General features: G+C 51.2%; 1 protein-coding gene across 1 annotated transcript in view; it reads left to right on the plus strand.

Moving 5' to 3' along the window:
* The window catches only part of MAP2K4 (mitogen-activated protein kinase kinase 4), a 43113-nt gene extending 36582 nt beyond the window's left edge, over positions 1-6531 (plus strand). Inside the window, exons 9-12 of the mRNA XM_033518804.1 lie at positions 1176-1253; positions 2150-2298; positions 2801-2846; positions 3625-6531. Coding sequence (XP_033374695.1) covers positions 1176-1253; positions 2150-2298; positions 2801-2846; positions 3625-3738 — 387 coding nt within the window. The 3' untranslated portion in view covers positions 3739-6531. The remainder of the gene's footprint in view (positions 1-1175; positions 1254-2149; positions 2299-2800; positions 2847-3624) is intronic.
* Positions 6532-12294: the final 5763 nt, after the last annotated feature.

Consider the following 12294-nt stretch of genomic DNA (forward strand, 5'->3'; position numbering starts at 1 on the left):
ATGGGTGCCTGAGACAACCAGCTCTGTCTCACCAGTGCCACCCATCCCACCAGTGCCACCCATCCCACCAGTGCCACCCATCCCACCAGTGCCACCCATTCCACCAGTCCCTTTGAGCAGATTGGCCCTGCCCAGAGCAGCTGCTCCCTCTGCAAGTTCCCTCCTTCATCTGCAGCCTGGCACCCTGGCTCTGCTCTGTGTTCTGAGCTGGTCCATCCCTGGTGGCAGCTTCCAGACATCATGGTGTGTCCCCAGTAGAGTTCAGGGCTGGGCCACCTGCTGCTGCACTTCTCAACTGCATTTCAATGGAATTCTGTTAAAATGTAGCTTACAAAGCAACCAGGGCTTTCAGAGTACTTCCTGTACCCCATAATTTAGAATTTATTGCTATGTAGGTATCTTTAGTATTGTTGTAGTCAAAACTGAATGAGAGCATGTTTATTTTGACATGTTAATTAGTCTGTTTTTAACTAAAGAAGGCAGACTGAGGTTTCTTACAAAGATGATATTCAAGGCATCAGGATGTTTTTTGCTGGCTCACCTCTCTGAGTAACTTGCTCTTAGGTGTGAATCACCCATGGCTGGCTCAATATTGCTTTCTACGAAAGACATTTTGGATGTCTTAAAGCCTTGTAACATCATAGTTGCCTTTAAGGGATGATTAAAACCATGTTCAGAGCAGCTTTCCTTAAAGCACCTTGTTTTTATTAGTTTCTTAGTAGCTGGTTGGGCAGAAGAGTTCTGGTAGATGCTGCTAAGCCTCACTCCCCAGGGTGGTGGATGAGATGTTGATTCCAGTTCTCACAATCCCTTGGGAACAACTTGGCTGTGAAAACAGAGAAAGTGAGACTTTGTGTTAAAGAGATCCCAAACTTGAACAAAACTAAATAAATAAGACAGTCACAGTTATTCAAGGTGTTTGTGCAAAAGGAAAAAATATCTGAAGCATTGGATTGTGATAAGTTGCCATTTCTGATCACCTTTTACACCGCACCTCCATAAAATCAGTGTTTTAAGTGATTCCTTGAGATGTTTCTCTGCTGGGGTTGGATGGCTGCCCTGGCCACAGGTTTGCCTCCGGAGCTGTGCCAGTCTCAGAGTTCTTTTAGGTTTGCAGATGGTTCTCATTGCTCCCTGCACAGCACAGAGCTTGACTGCTCCTTCTTGTGTTTCAGCCGGAAAGGATAGATCCCAGCGCGTCCAGGCAAGGCTACGACGTGCGCTCGGACGTCTGGAGCTTGGGGATTACATTGGTGAGTGAGGGGCTTTGCAGAGTGGGCAGCACAGCCCAGCTCCTTGCTGTGTTGTGGTTGAAGTGGGCCCCTCCTGGCTCAGCAACAGCCAGGATGTTTTCCACTAAATGGTTCCTCCTCTCTCTCTCTCTCTCTGTTTTGCAGAGAGCAAGATGTGAGCAGGGAAGAGGCGTTGGGTTGTAAATTTATTTTGTGTTCAGAATCTGAGATGAGGGTGCTGAGTGTGGTGGTGCAGAGCAGAGCACCCAGCCTGTGTGAATCAGCCTCTGACAGCCCTGGCAGCTGCTGTGCTTTGGCTGCACAGAGACTTTGGTTAATCCTGGATTCTGGGATTCTGATTCCTCGCTGGCTTTAACCACAGCACTGCTAGCTGCACACATTGATACAGTGAGAAGCTCTTATTTATCCAGGTTGTGAAGCAGAAGTGAAAGCAGAAGAAATTAAGTATGGACCAGGAGCTTCTGTTTTCATCACTGATGTTTAGAAAAACTCATTTTATCCTGTGAGGAGCAGGGAGTTGGATTCAGGGATCCTTATGGGTCCTCTCCAACTTGAGGGATCATGTGATTGTGTTACTCTAATCTGTTCTTATCCATTTTCCCTAGTGGTTGTTAGGATGCTTGGGAAGGGACTGGAGGATTTTGCTCTCCCCTGGTTTGTTTTATATTCAGTAGAGGAGCAGACATGGCTGGCACAGAAACCTGGTCAGGGTAAATCTGGCCCTCACACAGGCAGCAGAACTCACTGCTGGCTAAAACCTTCCCCCTGCTTAGAATCATACAGGGAATAGGATGAAGAATCTCATCTCAGTCTTTCTTCTGGGGGGGTTCAAGGCTGTTGCAGACATTTTTTTCCCTGATGTAAACCTGTCTGGTGCTGTTGCTGTCTCCCTGCAGTACGAGCTGGCCACGGGGCGATTCCCCTACCCCAAGTGGAACAGTGTGTTTGACCAGTTGACACAAGTAGTGAAAGGAGACCCACCACAGCTGAGTAACTCAGAGGAAAGGGAATTTTCCCCAAGTTTCATCAACTTCGTCAACTTGTGGTGAGTTGTGTGCTGCTGACAGCACTTGGGGTTGGCTCCTTTTGTTGGCTGGTGTTTGGCAAGGATGATGTGTCCAGCACTTCTGGCTTCTTCTCACATTCCTGCACCAGCATAACAGGGAGGACCTCTCTCATTTTAGTGGCTTGGAGGTGATGGGGCATTTGTGTGGGTTGGGACTGAAGGGCAGACCTTGGAAACTGCTCTTGAGGAAAGGAATTAGAAGAAAACCTCTGAGATGCTGTGCTAGAGAGGCACAGTAAGGAGGGAAGTTTGTGTCAGACACATCCCCAGCCCCTGCCTGCACAGCTGGGATGGCTGCAAGGGAGGGAAGGAGGGAAGGAAGTTACTCCTGTGGTCACTCACAGTGCAAGGATGGGCTTTCCAGAAAACCAAAGGTGGTGAGTCCCACTGTGACAGCATCACATCCTGTAAAAGTTTTTTTGATGTCTGTAACATTTTCCCTGATCCCACATTCTCCTAATTATCTTTATGCTTTCTTTAGCCTTACAAAGGACGAGTCCAAAAGGCCAAAGTACAAAGAGCTTCTGGTGAGTTGTCAGTGCTGCATCTTTCAATGGCTCCAACACACAGCTCACACGGGGCTGGGCTCAGGCAGAAGTGAGATCTGAAGGAGCAGAACCCTGGAGCTGGGCAGCAGCAGGGCCTGTTGTGGTGGGGGTGCTAAAGGAGAGAGGGCAGCAATGCTTTTGGCATGCATCAGCCACATGTGGCAGCTGTGCACCTTCAAGGAGCTCTGGACACCTGGAAGGCACCTCTTAGAGGCTGTGCTTCCACAGTCAGCCCTGGGGTTTTACATCACCTGATGTGAAAGGGGTTAGCCTGATGTCCTGGCCCAGACCCTCTCTGATGTTATGTCCCAGCTGCTCTGATCTGGGTCTGGCCAGTGCTACCTGCTGGGCAGAGCAGAGGGGTCAGGGCTCAGGAGAGCAGAGCTTGGGTTTGATCTCTGCAAGCTACTCCCTGTCACTCCTGTCACTCTCCCCAGTGTGACAACGCTGCTGATGAAACCTCTCCTGAAAGTATTTCAGTAAATGTCGGTGCTACAGAGGAGCTGCTGATGCTGCACCCTCAGTCCCTCCTCCCTGTCAGCTCCTGACACTCTGCAGTCCTGTCCTGCCCCAGTGACCTCCCATGTTAAAGACATGGCTTCCCAATGTGGAAAAGCCACGGACCAGGCTGTGTCCTGGTGTCCTACAGCCACCACAAAGTGTATTCTTGCACCAGACAAATTCACCTGCTCAGTTTTTATCTGAGGAGCACATGCCAGGAGAGTGACTGTAACTATTGTTTTTTATCTGCTTCCAGAAACATCCCTTCATCCTGATGTATGAGGAACGCACAGTGGATGTTGCATGCTATGTTTGTAAAATCCTGGATCAAATGCCAGCAACTCCCAGCTCTCCAATGTACGTGGATTGATACTGCTGCTACATCAAACTCTAGAAAAAGGGCTGAGAGAAAACAAGCTGTAAAGAATTTTCATCACATATTGCAGTGTTTTTAATGCTCGCCCAGACACCATGTGCAATAATATTGGTGTTATTTCCATCCTGTCTGTATACTGTTGTCACATATAAAGTGCATCCCTGTAATACCTGATCACACAGTGTTAGTGTTGGTCACAGAGAGACCTCATCTTGCTCTTTTGTGGACATATTCATGAAATGTGGAAATAAGTACATTTATTTGTTGACTGTGATTGGATAGCACCTAAAATTCATTTCTAGACTCAAAACTTGGAGACTTCTCAGCAGCTACTGGAAAGATTTTTCTCTCAAACTCTTCCGATTGTTGTTTCAAGTAATAATAAAAAGCAAACAAACAAAAGTTAGGCGTTGTCTGTCTGAACATTAAGAGACTTTGCCTGGAGGGAGAAGAACTTGCTTAACCAACGAGATGCTTTGCCTTCTGGAGCTGGAAAGGCAAAGGAGAATTTTATTCTTCACAAAGTGCAATAGATTTACTGCTATGAAATTCTGTTGCTTTACAGTCGCAGTGTACTTTCTGGGGACAGTGTGTTCAGCTGAACTTCCTGTTAAAGAGAGATCATGTTAAATATAGTGAATATGTCTTTACCAAAAATATGTTGCGTTGAAAGAGGCTAACATTAAACTATTGAGATGGGACATAATGTATTCTTCCTCCTTTTACCAAGCCAGCCACTCTTCACTCTTAACTAGGTGTCCTGTAAATTGTTACCTGGTAAGATAAGACCTTTGACCTGAAGAATTATTAAACTACTTGATTGAATTTAACCTGCTTGTTGACCTGGTTTATAGTGCACAGTGCTCACCACCCACTGGCTTTGCTTTGCCTTCACCCAGTGCCATCCACAGAGGCTGCAGCTGCTGGAATGGGCCACCAGCTGCTGATGGCTGCGAGTCCTGGCCAGTGTTTCTCGTGTTCCTGCTGTCCCCAGCCCTGCTGCTTGTGCCTGGGGCCCAACCCAGCCCCACGTCCCTGAGCTCCTGAGTCCAAACCTGAGCTCTTCCTTCTGGCCACTGCAGGCAGGATGGAGGGGTGGCCCTGACTGCCACAGGGCTCTGTGCCCACCACACCCTGCTGAGCTTGCTGAGGACAATTCACCACCTCTGGAGACTGAACCTTTTCTGTGACCTCTACAGCTCCTGTGCTGCACCCAGAGCAAACCTCTCTGAGATTGTTGGGTGCAGAAGGAGATGAGGTGAAGGAGCATCTAACTCCTCTCAGCTGGTCCAGCAAGGCCAGGCAAGCTGTTGTCTTCTGGTCCATTCCTGAGTGAAACCGCACATCAGGCTTTTCTGTTTAACTGACAAGATGAATTTTAACTGAAAGATGAATTTTTCCCAAAACCGTTTTTTTCCCCCCCAAATATTGCAGTTTTCAGGTGTTCAGTAGCACACCAGGGATAAAGTGGAGGCTGCAGGGTCTCTGCTTTCCATTTTGAGCCGATTCAGGTTCTTGGTAGGACTTCATCAGTGTCAGATCAGAGCTCCCATCAGAGCTTGGCCACAAGCCCGGCACAGTGGGAATGAAAACACCGTGGTGCTGGCAGGTTCCCCAAGGAAGGGCTCCCCAGGTCCAACCAAAGCCACCTGTGCAAGGCAGCCCGAGGCAGAGAAGACCAAGCAGCACATCCCAGCTGGGAGCTGAGGCCGTCCCTGGGACACAGCTGGTGCCAGGGGGCCACAGAGGTGACACGTCCTGGTGCTCCTGCTGGCACCAAGGCTGGTGCTGTTGGGAGCCCCTGGCATCCCTTGGTCCTGCCCTTCATGGATTGTTCTCTTGGGCTGCTCCTCAGGCAAGGCAGTCACCAAAGTCTTCCCAAAGCAGACAAGGCAGAGGTTTCTGCAGTGACTGAATCTGAGCATCCTGCAGCCTGTGCATGGCTGAAGTGGTCGTTCTGTCCCCACCCCCAGAGCCCTTCTCAGGCAAATCCCCCTGGAGCTGATTCCTCTCTCCAGCCTTCAGCCCCTGGAAAGGGCCTGCAGCTGCTCCAGGTCTCGGGGGTGCTGGCCATGGGGGCCGAGGAGACCCAGCCCCAGGAGGGGCAGCCGAATGTGGGGCTTTGCTCCTCCCTTCAGGGGGGAAATCTGACACTTCTCCCAGGGACAGAGAACCCAAAAACCTGCCAGAGGGCCAGCACTGAGATGGAAGCTCCCAAAACACACGGGACTGCCTTGCCCTGCCCTGTTGGGATGGCTGGGTCTGTGCTCTGGGGCCGTCCCATCTCCAGGACCAGTTTGCTGGGGATGGAAATGGAAAGCTTTGAGCTGCCAATGACAGGAGTGAGGTGCTGCTGCCTGGGTGGCTGTACAGGACAGGTTTAGCCTATTCAACATAGATTATTATAAATTATTAAGGGTGCACCATTTATTGCAATGTATCTATTAAAAAAAAAAAAAAAAGAAAAAAAAAGGTGTATAGTGTTCAGAAGCTGTGAAAATAGTGTAAGAACTGTACATTGTGAATTCTGGTTATTTTTTTTTTCTTGTACCATAGAAAAATTGTATAAAAATATCAAAAAGCTGATGTGCAGGGATGTTGCCTTATTGTCTGTAAAATGAAGCTCAGGAACAAAACTGCTTCAAAGAGCTTCCGAATATTTTATCCGGTATCCTGGTTTGACTTCCTCCTCTATTTAAGCTATTATACATGGATCAGAGTGTTTATGTAATAGTTCTATTCTTTTGCCTGCAGGTCAGTTGTAATAAAACTAAGATGCGACTGTGACCTTGTTATTTTCATTTTGTAAGGTCAGATGTGCACGGGAAGGTTCACTAAGAGCTGTGGTTCACCTGCCTTCCAGGCCTGTCCTCCAGCTGGAACCTTCACATCTTCTTGTGCCAAACAAAAGAGCTTTGGTTTTTTTTAGGGAGCTCTGGATGTATTTTCTCTCTCTGGAACACTGCTGGACCCTCGGTGTGTCCAGGCACCTCTCAGGGAGCCCTTTTTGCAGCACAGGGAGGTTCTGGTGGCTCAGGACACCTTGTCCCTGTGAGGAGGGCAGGTGGCCGTGCCCACCCTCCAGGGGAAGGGCAGCTGCTGCTCCCAGCTCTGATGGCTGCTTTAGTTTTGCAAGAGCAGCCAAGGTCTGCAGAACCCAGATGGTTTCAGAGTCCTGGGTGAGTCCTGCCTGGTGCTGGGATGTCTTTTCTGCCTGGAAGCTGTGGAGGGCCTGGAATCTGCCCAGTCCAGTGGGCAGAACTGGAACCACTGGGAAGGAAGAGTGTTGGGGGAGAAGGCCCAGTCATGAGTGCCTGTCCTGCTCCCGTGGCTGGGTGGGACATCCAGGAGTGGGAGAGCCAGAGCATCCTGCAGGGATCACTGGTCATGGTGTACCTCAGGACCAGGAATAGCTGGGAATGGGTGGATCACCTGACAGCAGCAGGGTCACTTGGAGGGTGGGAGCTGTGTTGGGAGAAGGGAGGCAGGGAAGACAAACGGAGCTGAAGTTCTTGCTGTGTAGAGATTCACAGTGTGGAAGATTCACGTGTCTCTTGTCAGTTTGGCTAAATTCTGTGTTCCCACCACATCAAGCCTTTTTCTGGAGCTTTTTGTTGCCAGCACAATACTTTGGATATTTTTGGGTCACCTGCTGTCCTCACTCTTCAGTCAGAATCCAAGATCCCTTGTTTGGTGAAGACAAAATCTCAGCACACACCAGGGATGGTCCTTCCCTTGGAGGGAATGTATTTATGGACATTTCAGTCCCTCTCAACTGCTCTTCGTTGAACTCATGCTCCATTCTCCCTCTGGACTCTTTCCTGCCTGTAGGAACTTCACTGCCCTCACCGAGGATCCTGTTGTCACCGTGTCACTGCTGAAGCAGCACAGAAAAAATCTGAGCTTGTTCCAGATGCTGCTGGTGTCTCCAACAGGATCCATTCCTGCACAGGGCCACTGCTACTGCTCCTGACAGCCCTTGGACAATTCCATCACTCCTTGCCTGAGTGATATGTGATGGCTTTCTCCAGCCCTGGAACTGGGAATTTTCCTTTGGCCATCAGGGCCAGGTCTGCAGGGCTCGGTTCTGGCTCTCCCTCTGTACCAGCACACGGGCTCTGAGGCTGCCCTGGTTTCCATGCCCAGTGCCAAGACTCTGTTTGGACCATTCTCCCAGAAGTCTTGGAGCCACTGGCCACTGGCTGTGCTTAGTGGCCCAGACTGGCACCTCACACCAGTTCCTGACACCTTTGTGCCCACTGGCGTGGCCGAGGAGCTTCTTAGATCTTCAACAAGGACCATACAGCACCCAGAAAATCCCACTGTGCTCTGGTTATTACGTGTCTGGGGAGCTCCAAGACCAGCTTTGAGGTTTGGATGAGCTCAAACCCATCCCTGCCTGGACCAAGCAGGTGGAACACAGATTTGCATCATTGCCTGTTCTGTCAGGAGCACTTTGAGCTGAGGATTTCCATGAATACTCTGGCATGGCTTCCCCTGGCCTTCATCCCAGCGCTGTCTCTCCTTTGAGGGCCAGGTGAGTATAAATGAAGGGCTCAGGCCTGTGTTACTGGGGGTTCCCCCTGTGCTGACACTGCTGGGGCACCCCCAGCCCTGGGGGCAGCTCTGGGACAGGAAGGACATGGAGGGGCTGGAGCATGTCCAGGGCAGGGAACGGAGCTGGGGAAGGGTCTGGAGCACCAGGAGGGGCTGAGGGAGCTGGGAAGGGGCTCAGGCTGGAGAAAAGGAGCTCAGGGGGAACTTGGGGCTCTGCACAAGTCCCTGGCAGGAGGGGACAGCCGGGGGGATCGGGCTCTGCTCCCAGGGAACAGGGACAGGAGGAGAGCTCAGGCCTCAGGCTGGGCCAGGGGAGGCTCAGGGTGGACAGCAGCAGGAATTTCCCCATGGAAAGGGAGCTCAGGCCTTGGAAATGCCCAGGGAGGTTTGGAGTGTCCATCCCTGGAGGTGTCCATGGAATTCCTGGAGGTGGCACTCAGAGCTCTGGGCTGGGGATGAGGTGGGGGTCAGGGTGGACTCCGTGGTCTGGGAGGGCTTTTCCAATCTCAGTGATTCCATGATTCTGTTAACACACAGGTGCTGCTTTTTAAAACAACTCTATTTTCCCTTTGACTCCTGATACAAATCACACGTGGCCATTGCTTTGAGCATGGAAAGGGGCCCAGGCAAAGATGGGGGGACTGCTGTGAGGAACAAGAAAAGGAAACAGCTGCTGTATTTTGCCTTTATGTTTACAGCTGTGCAAGTGCTTGGAGAATGAGATGAAGCACAAACTCCCTCTCCTGGAGACACACAGCACTTTCTGCTGGAAATAGAACAGCAGAGCAGTCTGGGGCTGCTCTGGGGGGAGCCAGAAAGCTTTGTCTTGCCATAATCCCAAGCCTCCCATCAGGAGAACGTGGTGTGTCCAAACAGAAAACCCCTGCTCGACTGAGCAGAAGAGCTGGGTGAAGCTGTGCCAACAGCCCCAGCAGCACACTCAGCCTCGAGAAGGCTCAAGGGTTTGCTGTAGGAAGGCAGCTCCTCACACTGAGATGTGCTGGCTTGCAGGACTGTGTGTGGTAAATCCTGTGGTAGCTGTGGGGTGTCCATGCTGTGTCTGTGGGAGGGAAACTGCCTGAGCAGCTCCCAGGTCTGTCTTTACCTGGGAGCTGATGGGGAGGTGCTGTGGGTGTCTCAGTGACTGTGGTGAGGGAAGCACTTCATGGTGAACTGAGGCACATTTTAAAAACTTGCTAAAGGCATGAAAAATGTTAATTTGACTCTCAGAACATTTTTTGTTTCTTTGTTTGTTTTTATTACCTCTGTTTTTTCAGGCAAGAAGACTGAGGGAGAGTGGGACATCACTGGGATCCTTCAGCTTGGCATTGACAGAAAGGAAAATCCCAGAACCCTAAATTCCTTGGGACAGACTGTGTGGGAAAATCACCTACACATGGCAGACTGAGTGAGGACTGACTCAAGGCAGGAGGGGGTTCCCATCCCACTGGCTTCCCCAGGAAGCTGCTCCAGTTTGGCTGAAGGAACACAGGCTCAGGCAGAGCTGGGTTGAGTTCTCCATGAAGCAGAAAATCTGCTTCTGGTGTCCTTTGGGGCCTGGAAGGAGACTCAGGAGACTCTGATCCCTCTCTGTGCCCGCAGCAGGACCCTGGTCTGGACTCAGCCTGCCCAGGTGCTCTGCTCCAAACCTCGGCACCCCGCAGGTGTCTGTCCTGCCCTTCGGAGCTGAGGCTCCCTGCAGGAGCTCTTTGCCTTTCAGAGCGGGGACACTCAGCCTCCTCAGCTGCTCTGCTGCAGGGGGGCAGCACGGGCAGGCTCTCCTCAGCAGGCAGACAGGGCAGGGGAGTGCTCCAGTCCATCGATATTCCTGAAATAATCCTGGGCTGAGGCTTGTCTCCTCATTCTCTGAGTAACCAGGACCTGGCTCTTTATCACAGCACGCCTAGCTGCAGGATTTGGGTTAGACATTAAAAGATGTTCATAGGAACTGGTTATTTGTTCATCTGCATCTTTTCAGATTCACTGGAGCCAAGCCTCAGGACCATTTCACCTTTAGCCCACATGGACAGTCCCTCCTTGCTCACGGATGGGAAAATACCTGAACCTTTTCTAATCAGAGGAAAGATGTGACAAATCTGGAAACAGACACTCAGGGCTGCTGTGCAGAAAGATCCAAGTTCCCCAGGGAGAGGTCCCAGCCTGCTGTGCCTGTGGGCAGAGGGAGGTTTGGCTGTGGCAGAGCTCTGCATGGACCTGGCACCCTGCAGCCACCAACCCAGTCCTGACAAAAATATCAGGAGTCAGCTCTGCCTTTCAAGGGAGACCCAAGGAGTGGGGTCTGCAGGAAGACAAAGCAAAGCCAGAGCCTACAGAAGAAAAAGACAGGAGATGCTGGCTGGTGTGTTCAGGAATCTTCCAGGAGAAACTGCTGCCATGAGTGAAATTCATCTGGCCTTGAAGGTGTCCCAGGGCACGGAGCTGGTACCAGGTGGTGGCAGCTGGGATAGCTGTGGTTGTCCCAGTGGTGAAGTCAAACAGCAAACCAGGAGCAGACAGAGTGGCAAGACAAGGGTTTTAATAATGAAAGTGTTGCTGGTAACATAGTTAAGGAAATGTGCTTGCTTACAGGTTTGAAGCTGACAGCATCCCTTTGAATAAGGAAATACATTTGCTGAGAGGAGAAAATTACCTGGAAAACTCTGTACAAGGCTGCAGTGGAGCAGCTAACACTACTCTGGTTCAAGTGCTCTGAATATTCTCCACGGACTGGCTTCAAAAAAATCTCTCACTTAGAAAAAGAAATTCTTTAAAAAAAATGCAACCTGTGATTGTCTATCCTAGCAGTGCCCTGTGACATTTGTACAATAGAAAAGTGGTGCTTTAAATAGTGACTTGAAAGCTACTGCCACGTGCTTTATACAGCATGCAACAAAGCCAGGGGCTGGGGACACTGCCTGGGCTGCAGAGCTGCCTCCAACAGCTCCAGCATCCCTGGGGAAGCGCCACGGGAGCCACGGCCAGGCTGGACCTCCTCCAGGCAGCTTCATCTCCGTGTGCTGTCCTTCCAGTAACACAAATATTAAATACACTCAGTCTGTAAATAGTTTAACAATCTTTGTCAGCAACAATATTTACTTTGGCAAAACCAGAGTTGCAACGAACAGACGTGTCCATCACACAGTCTGCAGCAAGTTCTTTGGTGGAAGCCAAGAAGTGAAGCAAAGGCTCCTTCTTGCTAGAGCCTGAGGAAGAATATTGCACAGAGACTCATAGGAGAAATGCTGGTGATTCCAAACGGGAGCATCACTGCGGGAGAGCTTCCTTCTCTGCCGGCTTCGGGAGAACGGGCTCCTCCAGGCTCGGTGATTCACAGCTGTTCTCCGGTAGCCTTGCTCTGGGCTGAGCGAGCAGTGACGCTGGAGAAACTCGGGGAGGAGGGGGAGACTGCAGGGGATGGGCAGAAGGCTGGAGGGGAGGATGAAAAGGAGCAGGCACTCCCACAAAGCCTCAGCCACACGAGGGCTCGCTCAGTGGTCACTGAGTGTCCCTGCCCGGCTCCCGCTGCTCCCGGATCATGCAAGGGCTGGAGATCACCCTGACCTGGCTGTGCAGAGAACAGCCCCTCAAAGCCTGCCTGGTCCTTTCATACAACTTGCTCCTACCTCGACCAAAACACATCACACATCCCTTTGTGTGCACCGGGGATGCCACATCCCCGCCGATCCTGCGCCTGCATCCTGAACATCTGCCTCCAAATCTGCCTCCAATGTCCAGAGCTCTCTGCTCCAAGGTCACAGGCTGCAGCCTGATTCAGGTCAGAATGCAGCCAGGACGGCTCCTGGGCTTTCAGCCCCTCAGGACACGCCAACACGGTGATCTCCATCTCTCATCCACCTGGAGCAGGCAGGGCAATGCTGGGGCAGTGCAGCTTTGGGCAGGAGCCTGGCTGTCCAGAGAAGGGTGCTTGGCACCTGGCTGGGCACAGACCCCTGCTCTTCACCCTGGGAGGAGAGGAGAGGAGAGGAGAGGAGA

The sequence above is a fragment of the Parus major genome, chromosome 18 (assembly GCF_001522545.3).
Source record: "Parus major isolate Abel chromosome 18, Parus_major1.1, whole genome shotgun sequence".
NCBI classification, from domain to species: Eukaryota; Metazoa; Chordata; class Aves; order Passeriformes; family Paridae; genus Parus; species Parus major.